This window comes from Canis aureus, chromosome 26 (genome assembly GCF_053574225.1).
Source record: "Canis aureus isolate CA01 chromosome 26, VMU_Caureus_v.1.0, whole genome shotgun sequence".
Lineage (NCBI taxonomy): Eukaryota > Metazoa > Chordata > Mammalia > Carnivora > Canidae > Canis > Canis aureus.
In genome coordinates this window covers 31202643-31228364 of record NC_135636.1, presented here as the reverse complement: position 1 = coordinate 31228364, position 25722 = coordinate 31202643, and the positions used below count along the sequence as shown (strand labels likewise).

At 40.6% G+C, this 25722-nt stretch overlaps 1 protein-coding gene across 7 annotated transcripts in view; it reads left to right on the top strand.

The window, feature by feature from the left end:
- RBL1 (RB transcriptional corepressor like 1) overlaps positions 1-13459 on the top strand; it is a 59189-nt gene extending 45730 nt beyond the window's left edge. For 5 of the 7 annotated variants that reach the window (XM_077873072.1, XM_077873071.1, XM_077873075.1 and 2 more), the window contains 4 exons: positions 77-167; positions 7239-7387; positions 9775-9939; positions 11964-13459. In XM_077873072.1, coding sequence (XP_077729198.1) covers positions 77-167; positions 7239-7387; positions 9775-9939; positions 11964-12134 — 576 coding nt within the window. In that variant the 3' untranslated portion in view covers positions 12135-13459. Of the gene's footprint in view, positions 1-76; positions 168-2306; positions 2574-7238; positions 7388-9774; positions 9940-11963 lie in introns of those variants that run through there. The other 2 variants (XR_013365219.1, XM_077873074.1) reach the window with 2 other exon arrangements.
- The last annotated feature ends 12263 nt before the right edge of the window (positions 13460-25722 follow it).

Here is a 25722-nt window from a genome sequence, read left to right as displayed (position 1 = left end):
TTTTGTTCTTATTTTGGTTTTGCTTAACTTGTGCCTCTCTGACATAGCAGTCCTTTTTTTCTACTCTGACCTATAGGTCTATAGAAGTGTACTATTGAAAAGTATTCCAAGAGAAGTTGTGGCATACAATAAAAACATAAATGGTGATTTTGAAATGACAGATTGTGGTAAGTTGCCCAATTTAATAATCTATATATAGCATAACTTTGATTACATTGTACATAACACAGTGGGTGTCAGACAACATGGAGGCAATGATGTAGGTGGGATGGGTAATGCATATGTGAATGCATTAGGGAAAAAACAAGTTTGAGATAAATATGGGTCAGGTGCTTCCCTCCCCAGAGATGGTATAAATTGAAACCATTAACGTGTTCACCTGTTGTGTTTTAGAAGCTATTCCACATTTAAGTTACATATGTTAGTAAAACACATAAAAGGCTTCCCAGAACTTTTAAATAAATAGGTAAATACTCCTAATTTCCCCAACATGTGCCTATTTTAAGCATTAGGCATTTATAATAAATGATTTTCATCAATAAAAACTCATTTCTGACATTGACTATGTTAATTAGCAGAGCATTGGCCTTTGATTGAGATATGCCTAACAGAAACCCTTATAGTAGCCATCTATTGGGAATGAGCTTCCTGATTAAAACAGTGATTTACTCATGGACTATGCATTCTTCATTATTATGTTAATGGACTACGCAGACTGGTATTATTGATTAGAAAATGTCAGGGGCTCCTACGTGGTTCAGTTGATTGAGTGGCCAATTCTTGATTTAGGCTCAGGTCATGATGTCAGGGTCTTGGAGTTGTGGGGTTGAGCCCACATGGGGCTCCTTGATTAGTGTGGAGTCTGCTTATCCTCCCCCTCCCTTTTTGCCCCTCCCCTACATAGTTTGCGCTCGCTCTCTCTGATAAATAAAATCTTAAACCAAGAGAGAAAGAAAATTTAAGAGACCCAGATTATAGGTTAATCTAAGTAACACAAATGTAATACACCAGTGTATTATATCAGCATGTTGAAAACTACAATACTTCTTCCTCAGTGCCTTGTTTTAAGGATTACAAAGAATGATATGTGTGTGCTGTTTAACACAGATCTGTTTAAAGTAAGGCCTTAGTAACAGCTATTATTTATTATTTTTTAAGCAATATAAAATTTATTGTATCTTATTAGTATTTCATTTTAAATGTCTTTTTTCTTTTTTTTTTTCTTCAGAAGCTAATTTCTCTAAGGCCTTTTTTTTTTTTTTTTTTTTTTAAGAATTTATGTATTTACTCATGAGACACAGAGAGAGAGGCAGAGACAGAAGCAGGCTCCATGCAGGAGCCCGACATGGGACTCGACACCCGGTCCTCAGGATCACGCCCTGGGCTGAAGGTGGCGCTAAACCGCTGAGCCACCAGGGCTGCCCCATATTCTTTTTTTAAAAGTACTTTGTAGGGCAGCCCCGGTGGCGCAGCGGTTTAGCGCCGCCTGCAGCCCAGGGCATGATCTTGGAGACCGTGGATCAAGTCCCACGTCAGGCTCTCTGCATGGAGCCTGCTTCTCCCTCTGCCTGTGTCTCTCTCTCTCTCTCTCTCTGTCTCTATGAATAAATAAATAATCTTTTAAAAAAAAATAAAAGTACTTTGTTAAAAAAAAAAAAAAGTACTTTGTAGGGGGCACCAAAGTGGCCCAGTCAGTTAAGCAGTTAAACATCCAACTCTTGATTTCAGCTCACGTCATGATCTCGGGATTCTGAGATTGAGCCCTACCTCAGGCTCCACACTGAGTATGGAACCTGCTAAAGATTTTCTCTCCCTCTGCCCCTCCCCACCTTTCTCTCTCTCTCTCTCTCTCTACCTCTCTCAAAAATAAATAAATACTTTAGGGGTGCCTCGCTGGCTCAGTTGGAGGAATGTGTGACTCTTAAGGTTGTAAGTTTGAGCTCCATGTTGGGTGTAGAGATTAGTTAAATAAAACTTTCAGGGGTGCCTGGGTGGCTCAGTCAGGCCTGTGCATTCAGCTCAGTTCATGATCCCAGGGTCCTGGGATTGAGCCCCCACATCAGGCTCTCTGCTCAGAAGGGAGACTGCTTCTGCCTCTGCCTGCTACTTTCCCTACATGTGCTGTCTCTGTCAAACAAATAAAATCTTAAAAAATAAAATTGAAAAATAAAATACTTGAAATGTTGAAGACTAGGTCATACATTAAAAAAAAAAAAAAAAAAAACCTGAAAAGTAGATTCTCTCATGAGACAAAAATTCTGTTTTCTTTTTTTTTTTTTAATATTTATTTATTTATTTTATGATAGACATAGAGAGAGAGAAGCAGAGACACAGGAGGAGGGAGAAGCAGGCTCCATGCCGGGAGCCCGACGTGGGGCTCGATCCCAGGACTCCAGGATCAGGCCCTGGGCCAAAGGCAGGCGCCAAACTGCCAAGCCACCCAGGGATCCCCAAAATTCTGTTTTCCTATGAAATATATAACATTGGTAAATGCAAATTGATAATCAGGTGATTTTATTTCACATTATATACCCATTTAACAATCACCAGACAATAAAGATATAAATAGAGCATGTTTTTACTTGTTTTTGGGAGTATATTGATACCTTTTAGAAATCCCAGCAAACTGCCAAAATATCACTGACGTGGATAAAACAACTAAAGTTTTAAATTGGCTCATGATCAGTAGCTTTTGCATAACTGGAGCTAAACAGCAATGCTCTCTCAGTCAGAAAGCCAGTCATAAATATTTATTGCCCACTGTTATTCCTGGCAATAAAAAAGGATGAATGGGGATATGGTAGGAGAAATATAAAACAAATATTAAATGCTTATTCCAGGGAAGTGCTGCTGTGCTGGTCAAGCCCATCATATCACCCTTTGATTTATAAATAAATTCTGATCTTCTTTCTTATTTTTATCTTAAAATAATTTTACTTCTTTCTCCATTTTTAAGTGTTAAGAATCACAATATATGCCTCTTCTCAATCTGAAGACTCATAACAGTATGTGCAAAGAAACCATCATCAGTCAATTGAGCAGCTCCTTTAGGGGTGATGGATGAGGGTTTCATCACTGTGTGCTTCCCAAATAATTTGGATATGTATGCCCAAGCTCTGAAACCAGTTCCCTGAGAAATGAATATCTACTGTTTTCTTAGTGTCGTTTTCCTTAGATGAAATGTGTTATCCTGGGATATAAAACCACATGCATGATGGTTGTAATTGGTGGCCACCTGCAACTCTGGGATAATTACCTTCTTCCATTCTACTTTCACTTTACATCTTTAGAAAATTCTGAAGCCAAAGATCCAGGCTGAACAATTTAGCATGTCTCTCCAGAGCTCTGCAGATAATTACTCTATTCTCCTAAAGATTTGTCTCATTCACTGATAATTTATGTAAATATGGTTATAAAATCACATTTTAATTGCTTTTTAATTACATTTAATTGACAGTGATTATATGATAATCCAAAAGACATTCTTCTTATTCATGAGAGCAGTAGGGAAAATTATAAGACCATAATAGTTCACTGATTCATTTAAAAAATATTTATCAGGGTCAGGGCACCCAGGTGACTCAGTTGGTTGAGCCTCTGACTCTTGGTTTCAGCTCAGGTTGTGATCTCAGGTTGTGAGATCGAGCCCTGTGCCAAGCTCCACGCTTGGTGTAGAGTCTACATGAGATTCTTTTTCTCTCTGTTCCTCCCTCAGCTCACAGGGGAGCTCACTGGCTCTCTCTCACACGCAAAATAAATTTTAAAAATCTTTTAAAATTTATTTATTTATTTATTTATTTATTTATTTATTTATTTATTTATCAGGGTCACCTAGCTGGCTCAGAAGAACATGCAACTCTTGATCTCACAGTCATGAGTTCAAGCCCCATGATGAGTATGGAGATTACTTAAATAAATTTTAAAACTTTTAAAAATTTTTAAAAATACTTGTCAAACATGTACCTCAAATTATATCAGATAGAGATCCCTTCTACCCTCTGGAGAAAACATATTTTTAACAGTTATAGCGGCAGGCAAGCAAAACTTTGATCCCCATCTCTCTTGCAGTCTTTCATAAGTTCCATCTCCTAATTAAGACTTTAATTTAAGGGTACCCGGGTGGCTCAGCCATTGAGCATCTGCCTTTGGCTCAGGGCGTGATCCTAGGGTCCTGGGATCGAGTCCTGTATCAGACTCCCTTCAGGGAGCTTGCATCTCTCTCTGTGTCTCTCATAAATAAATAAAATCTTTAAAAAAAATGATTTTAGAGATGCCTGAGTGGCTCAGCGTTTGAGCATCTGACTTTGGCTCAGGGCATAATCCCAGGGTCCAGATCGAGTCCCACATTGGGTTCCTTACAGGGGACCTGCTTCTGTCTCTGCCTATGTCTCTCTGCCTCTCTCTGTGTGTCTCTAATGAAGAAATAAATTTAAAATCTTTAAAAATAAATGGTTTTTCCAGCTGCAAGACTTCTCAGAGCCTTTAATATTCTAACATGGATTCTGAATTTCCAAGAGGAGGATATAATATGCAACATTTCCTGAACTTATTTGACCATATAGCCCTTTCCCAGCTATTGAGATCCTTCAAAATAGCAAGAGGGGCACCTAGCTGGCTTAGTTGGTAGAGCATGTGATTCTTAATCTTGGGGTCATGAGTTCAAGCCCTATGTTGGACATAGAGCTTACTTTAAAAATAATAATAATAAAATTTGAATTTTAAAAAATAGCAAAAGGGCTGCCTGACTGGTTCAGTAGAAGAGCATGTGAGTCTTGGTCTCAGAGTTGTGAGTTCCAGCCCCACACTGGGCATAGAGATTGCTAAAAATAAATAAACTTAAAAAAAAAAGTCAAGGGGTGCCCAGGTGGCTTGGTCAGTTAAGCATCTAATTTCTGATTTCAGCTTAGGTTGTGATCTTAGGTTACAGGATCAAGCCCCATGTTGGGTTCCTCAGCAGAGGGTTTGCTTGAGATTGTCTCCCTCTCCTGCGGCTCGTGCATGTGTCCTCTGTCTCTCAAATAAATCTTTTTAAAAATTAATTTAAAAAAATACAAGAGTGAAAAAGGTATCCAAATTGTGACTGCGATTTCTGATTCCATGGGGCTGCTTGGCCCTTGGACCATGCTTGAGTTTTCTAGTTTTCCTAAGATGCCTTTGGCTCTTTGGCTTTTTTAAAAGTACTTTGTAGTGCTTTTATCTATGTCTGCAGTGTTTGCAGTCTAGTGTATTGAGAATAAAAATTTACTCGCTTCGGCAGCACATATACTAAAATGAGAATGAAAACTTTTCTTCAGGGAATCCTGGGTGGCTCAGGAGTTCAGCATCTGCTTTTGGTTCAGGGCCTGATCCCGGAGTCCCAGGATCAAGTCCAGCATCAGGCTGGGCTCCCTGCATGAAGCCTGCTTCTCCCTCTGCCTATGTCTCTGCGCGCCTCCCTCTCTCTCTCTCTCTCTCTCTCTGTCTCTCATTAATAAATAAAGTCTTAAAAAAAAAGAAAAAAAAACTTTTCTTCATATACTCAATTATTTTTATTTTTTTAGTCTTTATTTATTTGAGACAGAGCACAAGTAGGGAGGGAGAGGATATAGGGGAGGCAGACTCCCGGCTTAGCAAGGAGCCCTAAGCTGCTGATCCCAGGACTCTGAGATCATGACCTGAGCCAAAGGCGGACACTCAACTGACTGAGCCACCCAGGTGTCCCTTTGCTGAATTATTTTCAATTTTCAGTGGTTTTCTTAGCTCCCATAAGCAGATGATTCTTACATGTTCAAGTAGAATGATTTGTAATTGTCTTGTAATGGTTTGTAATACTCTTGCAAAGAAAGAGTAGGGTAAATTTCTGCATGGTATCATAAGCTGTCCCAGAGTTACACAATAAATAGTAAAGCACCGGGATCCCTGGGTGGCGCAGCGGTTTGGCGCCTGCCTTTGGCCCGGGGCGCGATCCTGGAGACCCGGGATCGAATCCCACATCAGGCTCCCGGTGCATGGAGCCTGCTTCTCCCTCTGCCTGTGTCTCTGCCTCTCTCTCTCTCTCTGTGACGATCATAAATAAATAAAGATTAAAAAAAAAAATAGTAAAGCACCTCAAGATAAGCTATCATTTTATAACCTAGGAAACTAACTATAAACTGAGCACCAAGGTTCCTGTTGTGCTTGGGGAAAATAAGGCTCTTAGAACACTTCTTACCTGCCATGTATTACAGAAAAATAAATACAGGCAATTCATCTTGCTTCTTTCTTCATCTATAAGGATATGCTTTACCTTTTAGTCTTTCCACCTTTCTCAAAGAGCCATTATGACTATCTGCAGGCCTTTTGTTACCCAGAGCTCATGATTTGCCACTGCCACCCATACGTTGGAGCTCAATTTAGCTAAACCCTCACCCAGGGCTGGTGCCCTCTGGCAACCAGTGACCATGAGCTCAAAAGGTATGGTTGTAAAAACATTCTTGCTGAAGTAATATTTATAGAAAAAGAGTAGTAGCCTAAGTTTACATACTTGCATTTCTCAAGATTCCAATTTAATTTATACATAATATAGATAGATTTCTGAACCCTTTCTAAAAACATTAATTGGGCAGCCCGGGTGGATAGCAGTATAGCACCGCCTTCAGCCCAGGGCGTGATCCTGGAGACCCGGGATCGAGTCCCACATCGGGCTCCCTACATGGAGCCTGCTTCTCCCTCTGCCTGTCTCTCTGCGCCTCTCTCTCTCTCTCTCTGTGTGTGTGTGTGTGTGTCTTTCATGAATAAATAAATAAAATATTTAAAAAAATAAAAACATGAATTGCTTTACATAGAGATTTGTGTTTACTTTTTTGTTGTAGAGAGAGTTGTAATTCAGATCTATATACATATTAAAGTGCATCTGTTTGAACTGGAGGGTATTATGCTGAGTGAAATAAATCAATCGGAGAAGGACAAACATTATATGATCTCATTCATTTGGGAAATATAAAAAATAGTGAAAGGAAATAAAGGGGAAAGGAGAAAAAAATGAGTGGGAAATATCAGAGAGGGAGACAGAACATGAGAGACTCCTAACTCTGGGAAACGAACAAGGGATGGTGGAAAGGGAGGTGGGCGGGGGGTGGGGGTGACTGGGTGACAGGCACTGAGGGGGGCACTTGATGGGATGAGCACTGGGTGTTATGCTATATGTTGGCAAATTGAACTCCAACAAAAAAAAAAAATAAATAAAGTGCATCTGTTCTAACACTGAATTCTTTTAACAGACTTGGAAGATGCTACAAAAACACCTGACTGTTCCAGTGGACCAGTGAAAGAGGAAAGAGGTGATCTTATCAAATTTTACAATACAATATATGTAGCAAGAGTGAAGTCATTTGCACTGAAATACGATTTGTCAAATCAGGACCATGTGGTACGTTCTATATTTTACTACTATATGAATATTTGTAGTCATAGTTGGATTACTGTGAGTTTACTAGATAAGCATTTCCACTGATATATAGGAGGGAAAAAAATGCTAGTAATTAATCAAAGAGTGATTAAGACAGTGATACAATACAGACCAGAGGAAATCATGGAAATTTTATCCATACTATGATTATGTTGCTGGGAATTACGTTAACATACAGGCAAGTACTAGATGAGAATATGGAAAAATGAAAACAATTCTGGTAATTTTTTTCTCTTGTTTTTGATTTCTGTTGTTATATTTATATACGAGATAACTATTTTGCTCAAGATAAAGAGAAAAGGACATAAATAGGCCTGAATCATTAATAGAGGCAACACTAAGATATTTTTGTGCAGATTTGGAAGTACAAGAATGCCTGTAAAAGTATTACCAATGTTGGGACGCCTGGGTATCTCAGCAGTTGAGCATCTGCCTTGGGCTCAGGGAGTAATCCTAGGGTCCCAGGATCGAGTCCCACATTGGGCTCCCTGCGTGGAGCCTGCTTCTCCCTCTGCCTGTGTCTCTGCCTCTCTCTGTGTCTCTCATGAATAAATAAATCTTTAAAAAACAAAAAAACTTTCTCCCTCTGCCTGTGTCTCTGCCTCTCTCTCTCTCTCTCTGTGACTATCATAAAAATTTAAAAATAAAAATAAAAAATAAAAAACTATTACCAGCATATAAGCTGAGGTTGTTTCCCAAGAGAGTGGACATTAGTTGTAGAGGGACGTAGTCGAAACTGCATCTAGCCAGTAGCCATATATGTGTATTTGTATCTCTCTTTACATTTCTGTCTTTGTCCCTTTTAAGGAATGTGGCCTGTGACTATTCTCAGAGGCTATGACTGTTCATTCAGTTCCATCAGTTTCACCTCCCCCTATCATGAGTATGTCTGTCACTAGTCAATTGAAACTAGTTTTATTAGGGGTGCCTGGGTGGCTCATTTAAGTGTCTGACTCCTAATTTCAACTCAGATCTTGATCTCAGGGTTGTGAGTCCAAGTCCCATGTTGGACTCAACACTGCGCATGGGGCCTACTTTAAAAAAATTAGTTTATTAGCTTCAAGTGAAGATGATGAACGAAATTATTAATTAAGGAGCCATCTCCAGGGTCACCTGGGTGGCTCAGTGATTGAGTGTCTGCCTTTGCTCAGGCTATGATCCCAGGGTCTTGGGATCGAGTCCCACATCAGGCTCAAGGAGCCTGCTTCTCCCTCTGCCTATGTCTTTGCCTCTCTGTGTGTGTCTCATGAATGAATGAATAAAATCTTAAAAAAAAAAAAAAAAAGTGTAGTACCTGCTCCCCTAATTCTATTTCTAAGTCATTCACATTTCAATATAAAATCTTAACCAGGGCAGCCCTGGTGGCCCAGTGGTTTAGCACCGGCCTTCAGCCCGGGGCGTGATCCTGGAGTCCCAGGATCAAGTCCCGCATCGGGCTCCCTGCATGGAGCCTGCTTCTCCCTCGGCCTGTGTCTCTGCCTCTCTCTCTCTCTCTGTGTCTCTCATGAATAAACAAATAAAATTTTAAAAAATAAAATAAAATAAAATCTTAACCGTTTCAGTAACAGATTTGTTCCATGTTGGACTTATCCTGCTGGTTCATAGATTGCTGTCTCTTTTTTTTACCCCTCTGCTACTGCTTTGGTTATAGGGTGTGTATGTCTGTGTGTATGTGTGTGTATGTGTGTGTAGAGACAGAGGGAGATTGTTATTGTGTTAGGACATTGATTACTTTGCTTCTACTTTCTTTGCATGGACAAGAGGTTCCTATGCTGCTGACTTACCACTTCTGGGTGTCTCAGAATTCTTCAGGAGTTCCTAAAAGAGGGATCCCTGGGTGGCGCAGCGGTTTAGCGCCTGCCTTTGGCCCAGGGCGCGATCCTGGAGACCCGGGATCGAATCCCACGTCGGGCTCCCGGTGCATGGAGCCTGCTTCTCCCTCTCCCTGTGTCTCTGCCTCTCTCTCTCTTTCTCTTGTGACTATCATAAATAAATAAAAATAAAAAAAAAAAAGGAGTTCCTAAAAGATACGTGGAAATAAACGTTAGTTTATTTGTTAGTAATTGTTGAAAAACAAAGAAGTAATTGACCATGTCTTTACTTTTTTCAGCCATAAACTCTTATAGTATAGCTGACACCTAACTAAGAAATGTCAATAAGAATAAAACTATGAGAGTGCTTGGCTGGCTCATTTGGTAGAGGATGCAAGTCTTGATTTTGGGTTTGTGAGTTCAAGCCCCATGTTGGGAATGAAGCCTACTTATAAAAAATAAAAAAAAGAATAAAAATATGGTGGGATTCACAAAAAGAAACTTAAACTTACAAAAATTTACTTTTGATTATTTCAGATGGAAGCTCCACCTCTCTCTCCTTTTCCACATATTAAGCAACAACCAGGCTCACCACGCCGCATTTCCCAGCAACACTCCATTTATGTTTCCCCACATAAGAATGGGTCAGGCCTTACACCAAGGAGTGCTCTGCTATATAAGTTCAATGGCAGCCCTTCTAAGGTAAGGTGCACACAAACTTACTCCAAAACAACCTATGTGCATGTGTTAAAAACTGGATTTCAGATTAATAGTTAGTAATCTTTAATCTTGGGCAGCCCCCGTAGCTCAGTGGTTTAGCACCGCCTTCAGTCCAGGGCATGATCTTGGAGACCCAGGATCAAGTCCCAAGTCAGGCTCCCTTCCCTGCATGGAGCCTGCTTCTTCCTCTGCCTGTGTCTCTGCCTCTCTCTGTGTCTCTCATGAATAAATAAATAAAATCTTAAAAAAAAAAAAAAAAAAGTAATCTTTTATCTTGCTCTTTGCCTGCAAAGTTACTACCAATAAATATGAACTGTTACTGTGGCAGGTTTCCTGTGATCAAGAGCAGTATGTTCAATTGAGATAGTTTGATACATTACTATCGATATACTGGAGAAGTCACTGCAAGACTCCAGTGTCTTAAGCATGATCTGCTTAAGCATGATCTTGAGAAAGGACATATAAGGCAGCAGTTGTAACTGGTCAGACACAAGGAATATTAACTTTAAAGAAAGGCTTTGGAAGTAAAAGTTCATTTGATGAATGGGATAGCGAAAAGTCTGAAAATAGAGGCCTTCTCATATTTATACAGACAGTTCTGTGGTTATTCCCATCTTAACTTCCATGCAGTGATGAAGATGTCATAGTTACATGATTGTTGTTTTCAGACATTTGAAAAGCTATCAAGCAGATATGTTTAGTATGTCTCCAGAAGCCAACCTGACTAAAATACAATACTTCACAGACCTGCATTTCCTCTTCATAGAAGTTGGTTTTCCTGAAAGGATTTTTAGAAGAGATTCTTGCATGAAATCAAAGATGGGACCAATTGACTTCTCAGGCAGTGATATCAGTACCATAGATCAGAATCACCAGGGGTGCTTCTTGAACACAGCTGTCTGATAGACCTGCTGAAACCCAAAGCTCTGGCAGGATGGTTCACTTGACAGTTATGATCCACAGCATTCAGGAACCACTTCTCTAAGACCTTGCTCTCAGAATGTAGTTTATAGATCAACAACATCAACATCTCCTGGGAGCATGTTTAAAAAAAAGGCAGGAACCCAGGGGTGCGTAGGTGGCTCATTCGTCCTCTGCCTTTGGCTCTATGATTAAGCCCTGTGTCATACTTCCTGCTAAGCAGGGAACCTGCTTTTCCCTCTCCCTTTGCTGCTCCCTCTGCTTATGCTCTTTATCTCTCTGTCAAATAAATAAATAAAATCTTTAAAAAAAACAAAAACAAAAACAGGATCTCAAGCTTCAAGCCACCCCTACTGATTCTGAATCTGCATTTTAAACAGGATCCACAGATGATTAATAAGCACATTAAAGCTTAAAAAGCATTGCTCTAGGAGGAGGATTTCAAACTTTAAGGGAGTTTAGAATCACCTGAAGGGCTTGATTAAACATAGATTCCTGGAACCTGTCCCCAGAGTATCTGATTCAGTAGGTTTTAGGGTAAGGCTTGAGAGTTGCATTCCTAATAGGGTAAATCCAGTTTTTAAAGCCACTAGATGTGTTCTAATCATCCTTTTTAGGTTGGCCTAGATTAAAAAAAATAATCTCTGGGGAGCCTGCCTGGCTGGCTCAGTCAGTGGAGCATGCAACTCTTACTAATCTCAAGTTGTGAGTTCAAGTTCCATGTTGGGTGTAGAGATTACTTAAAAATTTTTTAAAAATAAATCTCGGGGTACCGGGGTGGCTCAGTCAGTTAAGTGGCTGACTTCGACTCAGGTCATGATCCTGGAGTCCAGGGATCGAGCCCCACATTGGGCTCCCTGCTCAGCGGGAGCCTGCTTTTCCCTTCCCTCTGCTCTTCTCCCTCAGCTCCTCCCCCACTCATGCTCACATGCTCAGTCTCTCTCAAATAAATAAAAATCTTAAAAAAATAAATTCTCTACCCTACTGTTTAGCTTTGGATAAAGTGCAGGAAGAAACAGCTTAGTGCTTTGCTGCTGTTTCCTCTTTTTTCCCCTTTTACTCACATGTGTCCTCTATTTTTGCAGAGTTTGAAAGATATCAACAATATGATACGGCAGGGTGAACAAAGAACCAAGAAGCGAGCAATAACCATCGATGGTGATGCGGAATCACCTGCCAAACGCCTCTGTCAAGAAAATGATGATGTTTTGCTTAAACGACTACAGGATGTTGTCAGTGAGAGAGCAAATCATTGAATGCCCTTCCTGTTTCTATGATAAAAAGCACTTTGAGATGGCAGAAAGTTGGGGCTCTGTCCTTCAAAACTTTCAGCCCTGTAGATGGAAAGTATCACTGAGTTAAAAGAAAAATTGCACCAAAATTATGTGCTTATTTTTTTTTTTTTTTACAATTTTCCAAAATGTAGTTGACAGTGTATTTTGAGTTGGATTGGAAAGCAATTATTTCAAGTGCCTTTTAAACATTTTAATAGTTATAGAATTTTTTAAATATCTATTTCTTGGCTTAGTTTTTAAGATGAAGTAAGGAGATACCTCATAATTTTTTAGCTCACTTTTGAAAATAATCACATGTTTCCTCCTGTGCTTTGTAACATGAAGGTAAATCATCTGTTTTTGGTAAACATGCTTTGAGATATCTCTGTTCTCGATTTAATACTGAGTAGGGGAGCACCTGGCTGATAGAATGTGAGACTCTTGATCTCAAAGTCATGAGTTCGAGCCCCGTGTTGGGCATAGAAATTACTTAAAAAATAATATACGTATATTGAATAGGGATTGGCTCCCTTAACACCTGGGCCAAAGGATGATACGCTAGCTTGTCTCTGACCCATTTGGGCAACCTCACATACAGGTGCTGTTACCATTCTGGCTTGTCTAGCTCCCTTCTCATGCCCTTTCTCCTTGAGCATAAGCAGATTTGTACCTCAGCCCATGCATTACTAAACTCCTTGCTTTCCAACCATAAGCACTCTTAGCTGATGTCACAATCTAATAAAAGGGGTACTTGGGTGCAGCTTTCCAAAGAATCAGCTGTTCAATATTCACTTTTTCTAATGTGTTTCCAGAATCTGGAAGGACATGGATAAACCATTCTTAATTAATTTTGAGAAAGCTATGAAATGTATGTTTTTTAAACTACAAACCTTATTTTTTTTTAATACAAAATGTTTAACTTATGTTTAACCCTGGCTAATTCGATTTAGTCTAAGATTTGGCTGTAAATTTGTAATTGTCAGGAATTTTATTTTTAAATTTTAAGAAAAGTGATTTTGGTCACATTTTACTTTTCTGAAAATTACATCCTCATTTTTTTGTGTAGTATCTACACATGTTGTAAACCAAATAACATCAAACTTGTCTGAAGTCCTTGTATATATTTTTATGTAGCTCTAACTATTGTGTCATTTTCATCTTCGTTATTAATGTGGAAAACATACATGAGCAGTTATACATTGACTATATAAGAAGCTCTGCATATGTTTTTTCAGCTTTTAAGACATGATATCAGTGTACATAAAATAGCTAATAAAACATTAGAGTTTTTGAGATATTGAAAGAAACTGTATTTGTGCTCTTTTCTGCATTACTATAAGCAATTGTGCAGCCACCTAGAACCTATACCTTCTCAAATACCTGCTTTTTTTATTTTAAGATTTTATTTATTTATTCGTGAGAGACACAGAGAGAGAGGCAGAGACATAGGCAGAGGGAAAAGCAGGTTCCATGCAGGGAGCCTGTTGTGAGAGACTCTATCCAGCACTCCTGGATCATGCCCTGAGCTAAAGGCAGACGCTCAACCACTGAGCCATCCAGGCATCCCTCAAATACCTGCTTCTTATATTTAAAATACTTAGTGTAACTTAAAAGCTAGGAAGAGAATGGGGAATGACCAACTGCTTGAATAGTGTTTTCTTTTGAGTTGATGAAAACATTTTAGAACTTGATCTAGGGATCCCTGGGTGGCGCAGCGGTTTGGCGCCTGACTCTGGCCCGGGGCGCGATCCTGGAGACCCGGGATCAAATCCCACGTCGGGCTCCCTGCATGGAGCCTGCTTCTCCCTCTGCCTGTGTCTCTGCCTCTCTGTCTCTCTCTGTGTGACTATCATGAATAAATAAATAAAAATCTTTAAAAAAAAAAAAAGAACTTGATCTAGATGGTGGTTGTAGCGCCTGCCTTTGGCAGGGGGCGTGATCCTGGAGTCCCAGGATTGAGTCTCACATCAGGCTCCCTGCGTGGAGCCTGCCTCTCCCTCTCCCTCTGCCTGTCTCTCTCTCTCTCTCTCTCTGTGTCTTTCATGAATAAATAAATAAAATCTTTAAAAAATTAAAATAAAAAATATTTTTTTTTATATTTGAAGAGTTTCACCTCAATTCAAAAAATGCCTTAGACACATTAAAGACACAGGATGACTTCAAGGTTTTTGAATGAATTTGTGAAGCAAACTATGATACTGAATTAAGGAAAGGGCTTATTTCTCTTAGGGGGCAGCCCGGGTGGCTCAGCGGTTTAGCACCTGCCTTCATCCCAGGGCGTGACCCTGGAGACCCTGGATCGAGTCCCACATCAGGCTCCCTGCATGGAGCCCTGCTTCCCCCTCCTCCTGTGCCTCTGCCTCTCTGTCTCCTCTCTGTGTATTCTCAGGAATAAATAATAAAAATAAATAAATAAAGGAAAGGACTTATTTCTCTCTTAGGAGTGCTTTCAGGCATATTTCTCCAGATGAGACTCACAGCTTAAAGTTCTTTCCTGGGCGGCCCCGGTGGCGCAGCGGTTTAGTGCCGCCTGCAGCCTAGGGCATGATCCTGGAGACCCTGGATTGAGTCCCACATCAGGCTCTCTGTATGATGCCTGCTTCTCCCTGTGCTTCTGTCTCTATGAATAAATAAATAAAATCTTTAAAAAATAAATAAAAATAAAGTTCTTTCCTAATTAAGATTTTTATGTAGGGACACGTGGGTGGCCCAGTTAAGTGTCTGCCTTCGGCTCAGGTTATGATCCCAGCATCCTGGGATTGAGCCCCACTCAGGCTCCCTGCTCAGTAGGGAGTCTGCTTCTCCCTCTGCCCTTCCCTCTGCTTGTGTGCTGTCTCATATGCTCTCTCTCTCTCTCAAATAAATAAATTCTTAAAAAAAAAAAAAAAAAGGTTTTGGGATGCCTGGGTGGCTCAGTGTTTGAGCATCTGCCTTTGGCACAGGGCATGATCCTGGGGTCCAGGGATCAAGTCCCTGTGAGGAGGCTGCTTCTCTCTCTGCCTCTGTCTCTGCCTCTCTCTCTGTCTATCATGAATAAATCAATCAATCAATCAATCTTTTTTTTTAAAAAAAGGTTATATTAAATCAGATTTTTTTAAGATGGTAATATGCTTGTTTTTTTTTTCTTTTTATTTTCTTCTTTTATAGTACTTTTACTAAGTCAAAAACATTACTAGCTGCCTACTATATTCTCCTGGCCCTTAGCTAAGTGCTAGGGCTATAAAAATAAACCAGCCATAGTTCCTATCCTCAAGATATGATAATTATAGCCCATTACTATAGTTGTTCCTTGAACACCAGGGATTAGGGACACCAGCATCTCCACACACATACCTCACACCCCGCTGTCAAGCCATGTATAATTTTTAACTCCGCCAAAAACTTAATTACTAATAGCCTCCTATTGACTAGAACCCTTACCAATACCCTAAACAGTTAACACATACTTTGTATATGTATTATACACTACGTTCTTACAATTAAGTTAATCTTTTTAAAATGTTAAAATCATGGGCAGCCCTGGTGGCCTAGGGGTTTAGTGCCGCCTTCAGCCCAGGGTGTGATTCTGGAGTCCCAGGGTCGAGTCCCACGTTGGGCTCCCTGCATGGGGCCTGCTTCTCCCTCTGCCTGTGTCTCTGCCTCTCTCTCTCTGTGTCTCTCATGAATAAATAAATAAAATCTTAAAAAAAAAAAACATTTAAATAAAAAATAAATAAAATAAAATGTTAAAATCATAAGGAATATATATTTACAGTTAGTGTACTGTATCAAAAAAAATCTGCTTTACGTGGACCCACACAGTCCCAAACCTATGTTGTTCAAGAATCAACTGTAGAAAAAAAAAAAAAAAAAAAGAATCAACTGTAGAATACTTATAGAGCTCTACGCAGAAGGATGGTGTTGGGGCACCTGGGTAGCTCATTTGGTTAAGTGTCGGATTCTTCATTTCTGTTCAGGTCATGATCTTGGAGTCATGAGATCCAGTCCCACATAGGGCTCCGTGCTAAGGGGGGAGTCTCCTTGAGAGTTTCCATCCCCCTCTGGCGTGCACGCACTCTCTCACTCTTTCTCTCAAAGCTTCAAAGAGGAATGATGTTAGCATACAGAAGGGAATGAGCAAGTCAGGGAAATCTAAAATCACTTTTTTTTTTTTTAGGATTTTATTCATTCATGAGATTGAGAAAGGCAGAAACATAGGCGGAGGGAGGATCAGGCTCCATGCAGGGAGCCTGATGCTGGACTCCATCCAGGACTCCAGGATCACAGACCTGAGCCAAAGTCAGATGCTTAACTGCTGAGCCACCCAGGCATCCCTAAAATCACTCTAAAGGGGAAGCTAAGTGGTAATTTAGTCCTTAGGGATGAATAACTATTTGCCATTCAGAGAGCACAGCCTGTAGAAAGGCCCAGAGGCATGAGTGTATCACAGATTTGGGATTTGCAGTGAAGGATTAGTGAGGCTGGAGTATAGTGTACATATGCAAAAATACAACACAAAGTAAGCTTAGGAAGCAGGGCTTTTAATAGTTGGGTTTTCTAGTCCAGGTTAAGATCAGGCTTGATCATTCCCAGAGGTTCTCAACATTAGCCATAACTGGGGAGCTTTGAAAAACTCCAATAGATGGGTCCCTCTCCTAGAGTTTTTAATGGGTTTGGGGAACAGTCTAGCATCAAGATTTCTAAATACTTGCTAGGAAAGCACCTAAGGTTGAGAATCACTACTATAGACCATGAAGAGTCCTCAAAGAGATTTTAATTTTAGGTGGACAATGGCAAAATCTGATGTTTTTGGGTTTTTTTTAAGATTTTATTTATTCATGAGAGTCAGAGAGAGAGAGGCAAAGACACAGGCAGAGGGAGAAGCAGGCTCCACGCAAGAAGCCCGATACGGGACTTGATTCCCGGACCCCAGGATCATGCCCTGGGCCAAAGGCAGGCACTAAACCACTGAGCCACCCAGGGATCCCTGATGTTTATTTCAGAGTTGCAGTTCCCAAGCTTGCCCAAGGATAAGGATTACCCGAGACATACGTTAACAATACAGATTCCTAGGTCCTGCCCTTGACCATGGAATAATAATCTCTCCAGGGGAGAGACCTAGGGATTTTGTTTACCTCTGTTCCAAGTGATATTTACCCTCAAGCAAATTAGAGACCCGGTAGTGCTTCTCAAAAATTTTTTTTTAAGATTTTATTTATGTATTCATGAGAGATACAGAGAGAGAGGCAGAGACACAGGCAGAGACACAGGCAGAGGGAGAAGCAGGCTCCATGCAGGGAGCCTAACGTGGAACTCTATCCCGGTCTCCAAGATCATGCCCTGGGCTGAGCCACCGGGCTGCCCAGTGCTTTTCAAATTTAATGAGCATAGGAATCACCAAGGATTGTTAATCCTGTTAAAACTCAGATTCTAATTCAGTAAATCTGAGATTGGACCTAACAATTTGCTTTTGTAACAAGCTGCCTTAATGTCATGTTGCTAGTCCAAGGACTATACTTGGAATAGCAAGGTTTAGAAATTTGGAAGCTGTGCAAAGGATGGATTAGAGGATGGTTAGACTGGTCTGAGAGACAATTAGGTTAGTAGTTTTAAAGTTGGAGTAATTTTGTCACCTTAAGTGACATTTGGCAATGACTGGAGGCATTTTTGTTTTCATTTTTGGTTGTCATAATTTGGGGACAGGCATGCTACCTAGTATGTAGTGAGTAGAATGGGAATGCTACTAAACATCCTGCAGTGCACAGGACAGCTCCCCATAACAATGATCCAGCCCAAAATGTCACTAGTGCCAATCCCTGAATTAAGTAAACACTTAAGAAGAGCTGTACACTTTAAGATACTGGTGGTGGGGATAGAAGAGGAACCACCGAGAGTCACATAACTCGGTATGTATGGGGTCTCAGTCAGGGATGACTTTCTTTTTTTTTTTTTTTTTTAATTTATGATAGTCACAGAGAGAGAAAGAGTGAGAGGCAGAGACATGGGCAGAGGGAGAAGCAGGCTCCATACACCGGGAGCCTGATGTGGGATTCGATCCCGGGTCTCCAGGATCGCGCCCCGGGCCAAAGGCAGGCGCCAAACCGCTGCGCCACCCAGGGATCCCTTTTTTTTTTTTTTTTTTAGGGATGACTTTCCAGAAAGGATTAATGATAATAGATTCAAGGTGGGGTAGCTCATACATCTGTGAGGTTATTTGGCATCAGTGACAGACTCTTAATATATTAAGAAAATGGGGACGCCTGGGTGGCTCAGTGGATGAGCATCTGCCTTTGACTCATGGCGTGATCCTGGAGTCCCGGGATTGAGTCCCACATTGGGCTTCCTCCATGGAGCCTGATTCTCCCTCTGCCTATGTCTCTCTGCCTCTCTGTGTGTGTATCTCTCATGAATAAATAAATAGAATCTTAAAAAAAAAAAAAAAAAAAAAGAGGAATGCCTGTGTGCCTCCAGAGTTAAGCACTTCTGCTTTCAGCCCGGGGCATGATCCTGGAGACCCAGGATCAGGTCCCATGTTGGCCTCCCTGCATGGAGCCTGCTTCTCCCTCTGCCTGTGCCTCTGCCTTTCTCTCTCTGTGTCTCTCATGAATAAGTAAATAAAATCTCAAAAAAAAAAAAAAAAAAGAATCACTGTTGAGGATTTATTAACTATACAGATTCAATACTGTGGTGCACAGTTTTGTGAAGCTTCCCAGACCGTTCTTAACCAAAGAGGTTCAGGCCCGCAGAAGAGGATAAAGGCCAAGAGTATGGAGTTCCGGGTTCAAATAACTTCCCTGACACTGTGCCACTAAACCAAATTGAACTTCACTGTTTACTGACTTCATCATCACTTCAGGAAATAATTATAGAAAATAACATTGTGCAGAAATTAGAAGATACATAAATGAAACAAAAGCAAAAAGAGGGATCCCTGGGTGGCGCAGCGGTTTGGCGCCTGCCTTTGGCCCAGGGCGCGATCCTGGAGACCCGGGATCGAATCCCACATCGGGCTCCCTGCATGGAGCCTGCTTCTCCCTCTGCCTGTGTCTCTGCCTCTCTCTCTCTCTCTGTGACTATCATAAATAAATTTTAAAAAAATAAAAAATTAAAAAAAAAAAGCAAAAAGACAAAAACACTACAGTTCCACCACTCAGAAGTCTTCTTTTTTTTAAAGATTTTATTTGAGAGAGAGAGTGCACACAAGCTGGGGTGGGGGGGTGCGGCAGAGAGAGAGGCAGAGGGAGAAGCAGACTCCCTGCTGAGCAGAGACCCTGACCCTGGGCTGGATCCAGGACACCAGGATCATGACCTGTGCCAAAGGCAGTCAGATGTCTTTTTAAAGATTTTATTTTTTTCTTTTTAAAGATTTTATTTATTTATTTATGAGAGACACAGAGAGAGAGAGGCAGAGACATAGGCAGAGAGAGAAGCAGGCTCCATGCAGGGAGCCCGACGTGGGACTCAATCACAGGACTCCAGGATCACACCCTAGGCCAAAGGCAGACACTCAACCGCTGAGCCACCCAGGCATCCCTTAAAAGATTTTATTTTATTTTTTTAAATTTATGATAGTCACACAGAGAGAGAGAGAGAGAGAGAGGCAGAGACATAGGCAGAGGGAGAAGCAGGCTCCATGCACCGGGAGCCTGATGTGGGATTCGATCTCAGGTCTCCAGGATCATGCCCTGGGCCAAAGGCAGGCACTAAACTGCTGCGCCACCCAGGGATCCCAAAAGATTTTATTTTTAAGTAAACTCTATGCCCCACATGGGGCTCAAACTCACAACCCTGAGACCAACAGTTGCACATTCCACCAACTGAGCCAGCTAGTGACTATTGATCTGAAGGTTGTGAGTTCCAGTCCCATGTTGAGTGTAGAGATTATTTAAAAATAAAATCTTTAAAAAAAAAATTTATTAGTTATTTTTCACATGAAGGAAAATGTTTAAGTCTTAAGTTATATATGTTATGATGAATTTTTCCAGCTTTACTGAAGTATAACTTACATAGAGTAAGATGTACCCATTTTCAATATACAATTTGATGAATTTTAGTACTTGTATATAGTTGTATAACTACCACTATAATCCATATATAGAACATTTCCACCACTTCAAAACAACTTCTTGTGCTCTCTGATCTCTGCCCTCCCCACATCCTCCCCACCACACACTCTCATCAGTCAGTTTCTGATCTTTTTGTCACTGTACTTTTGCCTTTTCTAGAATTTCATATAAAATGTATGTGTGCACAGTATATAACCTTTAATATTTGAGTTCTGTCAGCATAATGTTTCTGAGATTCATTCATGTTGTGTGTGTAAAGAATTTCTATTGCTGAGCAATTTGTTGTACTATGGATTGTTTTAAAAAAAGAAAGAAAGAAAGAAAAAAAAAAGAAAGAAAGAAAGAAAAAGGAAACACAGGCCCCAAATGATGTTACTTAGATTGAGTTCCCAAACCAGTGCTTAATTAATACATAATCTAACTGCAGTTTCAACCTCCCCTAGAAATGTAGTCTTAACTGGTCAGGAGGGACGTCCGGGTGGCTCAGCGGTTGGGCAGCTTACCTTTGGCTCAGGTCGTGATCCTGGGATCCTGGGATCCAGGATCAAGTCCCGCATCAGGCTCCCGTGAGGAGCCTGCTTCTCCTTCTGCCTGTGTCTCTGCCTCTCTCTGGGTCTCTCTTGAATAAATAAATCTTTTTTTTTTTTAAGATTTTATTTATTTATTCATGAGAGACCCAGAAAGAGAGAGAGGCAGAGACACAGGCAGAGGGAGAAGCAGGCTCCATGCAGGGAACCTGACGTGGGACTTGATCCCGGGGCTCCAGGATCACGCCCTGGGCCGAAGGCGGCACTAAACCACTGAGCCACCCGGGCCGCCCTAAATAAATCTTTTAAAAAAGAAAATAACTGGTCAGGAAATTTTCAATTTTTCAATTTCCACCAGTGAGCCTGCCACCTGTGTCCTCTCTGCCCCCAAAGAGAAATAAGGTAATCCGCATAAGACACTTTCCTCTTTCTCCTAAAAAGCAGCCTTGCCAGGAACAATCCTTTTCTTCTACTAATAACTTTCTTCCCCCCACCCTCCTATAAAAACTTTTGATTTTGAAGCAAAAAAAAACCTTTCCATTTTGTACTAATCCTTGGAACACCTCTCTACTTGCTAGATAGAGTATGCCTGATACATGAATCATTTAATAAAGCCAGTTAGATCTTCAAATTTACTTGGTTGATTTTGTCATTTAACAGATTATACCACAATTTGTTTATCTATTCACCTGTTGATGGACATTTGGGTGTTTTCCAGTTTTGTGCTCTTAATAATTATGAATATCTGCACGCAAGTCTTTTTACAGAAATATTTTTATGTCTTTTTTTTAATTTCTCATTTATTCTTTTATGAGTTGGATTGCTGAGCCAAATGGCAAGTATATGTTTAACTTCATAAGACAATGCCATGTACTTTTTAAAAGGGGACCATTTTGGAATCCCACCAGCAGCATATAGGAGTTCCTTTTGTGGGGTGCTTGGCTGGCTCAGTCTGCAAAGTATGCAACTCTTGATCTTGGGGTTGTGGGTTTGAGCCCACATAGGGTATAGAGATTACTTTGAAGAAGAAAAAGAACCTTAAAAAAAAAGTTACATTTGCCCCACATTGTGGCCACCTCTTGCTGTAAATCTTGCTAGACATTTTCAGTGCATATATCATGTATTTTCAAGTAAAAAATGGATCATATATATCACTATATCAGATTTATCATTGTAGTGTCTAAATTATACTTCTATGACTATTCTAATGGTTGTGTTCCAATATATGAATGTGTCATTATGTTATTTTATCACCAAAGAAGGAAAGATTAAATAGGGCGTTTTGTGGGTTTTTTTGGTTGAATGTGTTTCAGATATTAGAATTTGGTATAAATTTTGCAGAGTTAGTCTAATGTTTGCAAAATTAATCAAGCATTATTTATAACATTATGATAAAAGGTGGTTAAAAATACTAAAAATACCACAGTACCACATAGTGCCCCTTGTTTCATTTGGGTCTCTTTTCAAGTGTCAGGTCACAGCACTTCCTAGACCAACCAGTCTTTCCTATACTCTTAGTTTGTTTTATTTTTCTTCTCAGAACTTATGATCTACTTGTGTATTATCTGAATCAACAATGAATAATTTACTAAATGTATATATTCAAATATATACTTGAAGTATATATAAGCTCCATATAGGTAGTACTTTTTTTTTCCCTGTGGTTTTTCCCAGAGTGTAGAATGATGCATTAAAGAAGATAGAGGGGGATCTCTGGGTGGCTCAGTGGTTTAGCACCTGCCTTCGGCCCGGGGCGTGATCCTGGAGTCCCAGGATGGAGTCCCACATAGGGGTCCCTGCATGGAGCCTGCTTCTCCCTCTGCCTGTGTCTCTGCCTCTCTCTCTCTTTCTCTCTCTCTCTCTCCCTCTCTCTCTCTGTCTCTCATGAATAAATAAATAAAATATTTTTTAAAAAATATTTTAAAGAAGATAGAAAATTGACATTTGTTAAATTAATGAAGAAAGAGGCTTAGAGATGCTTTTTATAATAATTATACCTCATATGTATGGAGCATTTTCTACGTGCCAGATTCAAGTCTCATGAAACCCTGTAATAAAACTGTTATATATAAAAAATAAAAAATAAAAATAAATAAATAAGTAATAAAAAATAAAAAATAAATAATAAATAAATAAAATAAATAAAATTAAAAATAAAAATTAAAAATTAAAAAATAAAAAATAAAAATAAAATAAAATAAATAAATAATAAATAAATAAATAAATAAATAAATAAAATAAAAATAAAACTGTTATAGAGGGATGCCTGGGTAGCTCAGCAGTTATCTGTCTTTGGCTCAGGTTGTGATCCTTGGTCTTGGGATAGAGTCCTGCATCGGGCTCCCCACGGGGATCCTGCTTCTCAGTCTGTCTCTGCCTCTTTCTCTCTCTGTCTCTCATGAATAAATAAAATCTTAAAAAAAAAAAACTTATACTAAATTGGAAATTTCTTTTTTTTAAGGTTTTATTTATTCATGAAAGACACAGAGAGAGGCAGAGGGCAAAGCAGGTTCCATGCAGGAAGCCAGATGTGGGAGTCGATTCCAGGACTCCTGGGATCACACCCTGAGCCAAAGGCAGATGCTCAACCGCTGAGCCACCCAGACGTCCCTAAATTGGAAATTAAAGAGTGGCTAGTTGGCTCAATCAAGAGAGCTTGTGACTCTTGATCTCTGGGTTATGTGTTTAAGCCCCATGTTGGATGTAGAGTTTACTTTAAAAAAACAGAAATACATTCCCATTGTTGTGCAATCTTCAAAATGTTTTTCATCTTGCAAAACTGAAACTCTCTACCCATTAAATAACTTTCCTTTTCTCCTTCCGCCCTATTCCTAGCAACCACCACTCTAATTTTTGAGTTAGACTACTCTAGACACCTCACATAAATAGAATCATAAAATATTTGTCTTTTTGTGACTGGATTATTTCACTTGACATAATGTCCTCAAGGTTCATTCATGTTGTTTCATGTCAGAATTTACTTTTGTTTTTTTAAACAGGCAGTGGTAAATCAGTTTATTCTTTTTTTTTTTAAGATTTTATTTATTGGGGATCCCTGGGTGGCTCAGTGGTTTGGCGCCTGCCCAGGGTGTGATCCTAGAGTCCCGGGATCGGGTTCCGCATCGAGCTCCCTGCATGGAGCCTGCTTCTCCCTCTGCCTGTGTCTCTGCCTCTGTGTGTGTGTGTGTCTCTCATGAATAAATAAATAAAATCTTTTTACAAAATAAAGATTTTATTTATTTAGGGGCGCCTGGGTGATCGGTTTGTTAAGTGTCTGCCTTTGGCTCAGGTCATGATCTCAGGGTCCTGGCTGGGATCATGTCCCACATCAGGCTCCCTGCTTGATCTGCTTGATGGGGAGTCTGATTCCCTCTCTGCCCCTCTCCCCACTCACACTCTTTCTCTCTCTCAAATAAATAAAAATATTTTATTTCTTTATTTTAGAGAGAGCATAAGCCGAGGCTCAGTGCTAGACTGGATCCTAGTGTTGTGCCCAAGATTGCGAATCCGAGAAACCACCAAGGAGACGACACCGATGCAAACACACGAGGGTTTATTTACAAGCTCGAGCTTGGGTCCAAGTGTACCCGACACAGCGGAGCAGGGACTTGGACCCCGAGACCAAGAGGCGTAGCAGCTTTATAGGGGCCAGTGGCCAATGGGATACACAGAATGTTGCACAGTCATGTCGGTCCACACGCAGGTGGCCAGTTGAATTACACCTTACCCTATAGTATCCATTTGAGGCCTATTACTTTGGTCAGAATTGGTGTGCAGTTTTGGTGGGCACAAAGCAGGGTTACATTGTTATGAGCCGATTTCCGATTAGGGTGTGGCCAGTGGCTTGACTAGGGTGGGGCAGCGCCTTAAGCAATAAGCAGGTTATGTGGGGTTCATACAGGAGGTGGCTGGTGTAGCACAAAATGGAGTTAGTCCTGCTCTGCTTGTCCAGGGGTAGGGGATTTTTGTTAAATTTCCTGGGTCCCACACGAGGGCCCTGAGATCATGACCTGAGCCAAAGTCAGCCACTTAATGAACTGAACTACCCAGGCACCCCCAAATTTCCTTCTTTTTAAGGTTCAGTAATATTCCATTCTTTGTGTATACATTTTCTTTATCCATTCATCTGTCCTTGGACTGTAGTCTAATTTTTTTAAAGATTTTATTCATTTATTTGAAAGAGAGAGAGCAAGAGCAGGGGGGAGTAGCAGAGAGAGAAGGAGAAGCAGGCTCCACAATGAACGGGGAGCCCAAAGCAGGGCTTGATCCCAGGACCCTGAGATCATACCTGAGCCGAAGACAGATGCTTAACTGACTGAGTCACCCAGGTGCCCCTGCAGCCCAAGTTTTAATCTGTAAAATATACCATATCTTTCGATACTAGTCTTGACACATTTATTTGAATAACCCTGTATTCCGGGAAGTCCCTACCAATAATCCTTCTTAAGTTTTGTTTTCTTTGGTTGCCTTGGGAAAGCATCATTAGTTTCTATTTTGAAGCAGATCCTCCCACCACCATTTCCCACAGAAGGAACTCAGACTGTGGGAAAATTTCCAAACAAATGTGGTGAGGGTGGGGGAGGTGTTAATGTGTTCCAATGACAATCTTCTTTTCTTAATCATCTTCTAAACCTTCCCTCCCAGTTGCCTCCTTCAAACCCCAAATGCCTCCCCTTTACTGTGCCTTCCTTACCTTTGAAGCCTTAGCACCACCACCAGCTTCCACCAACACCCTGAAGCCTCAGTGCCACCCTAACTACTTTCCTAAGGAAAAGGGTCTTTTTCCCAAGGAACACTGCTCTCCTCAGAATCTGGCACCAGTTCTCCTCCCCTGCTCCCCAGACACACACACCAGACTCAGCACTAGGAAAGTTCACTTTCCTGCAGCCACTTGATGGGGAAACAGAGGACTAGCTGAGGACAAAGCTCCAATGTGGGGACAGCACATTGACAAGTCCTTGAAACAGGCAAAGGGACATTCCTCTATAAACCCAACTG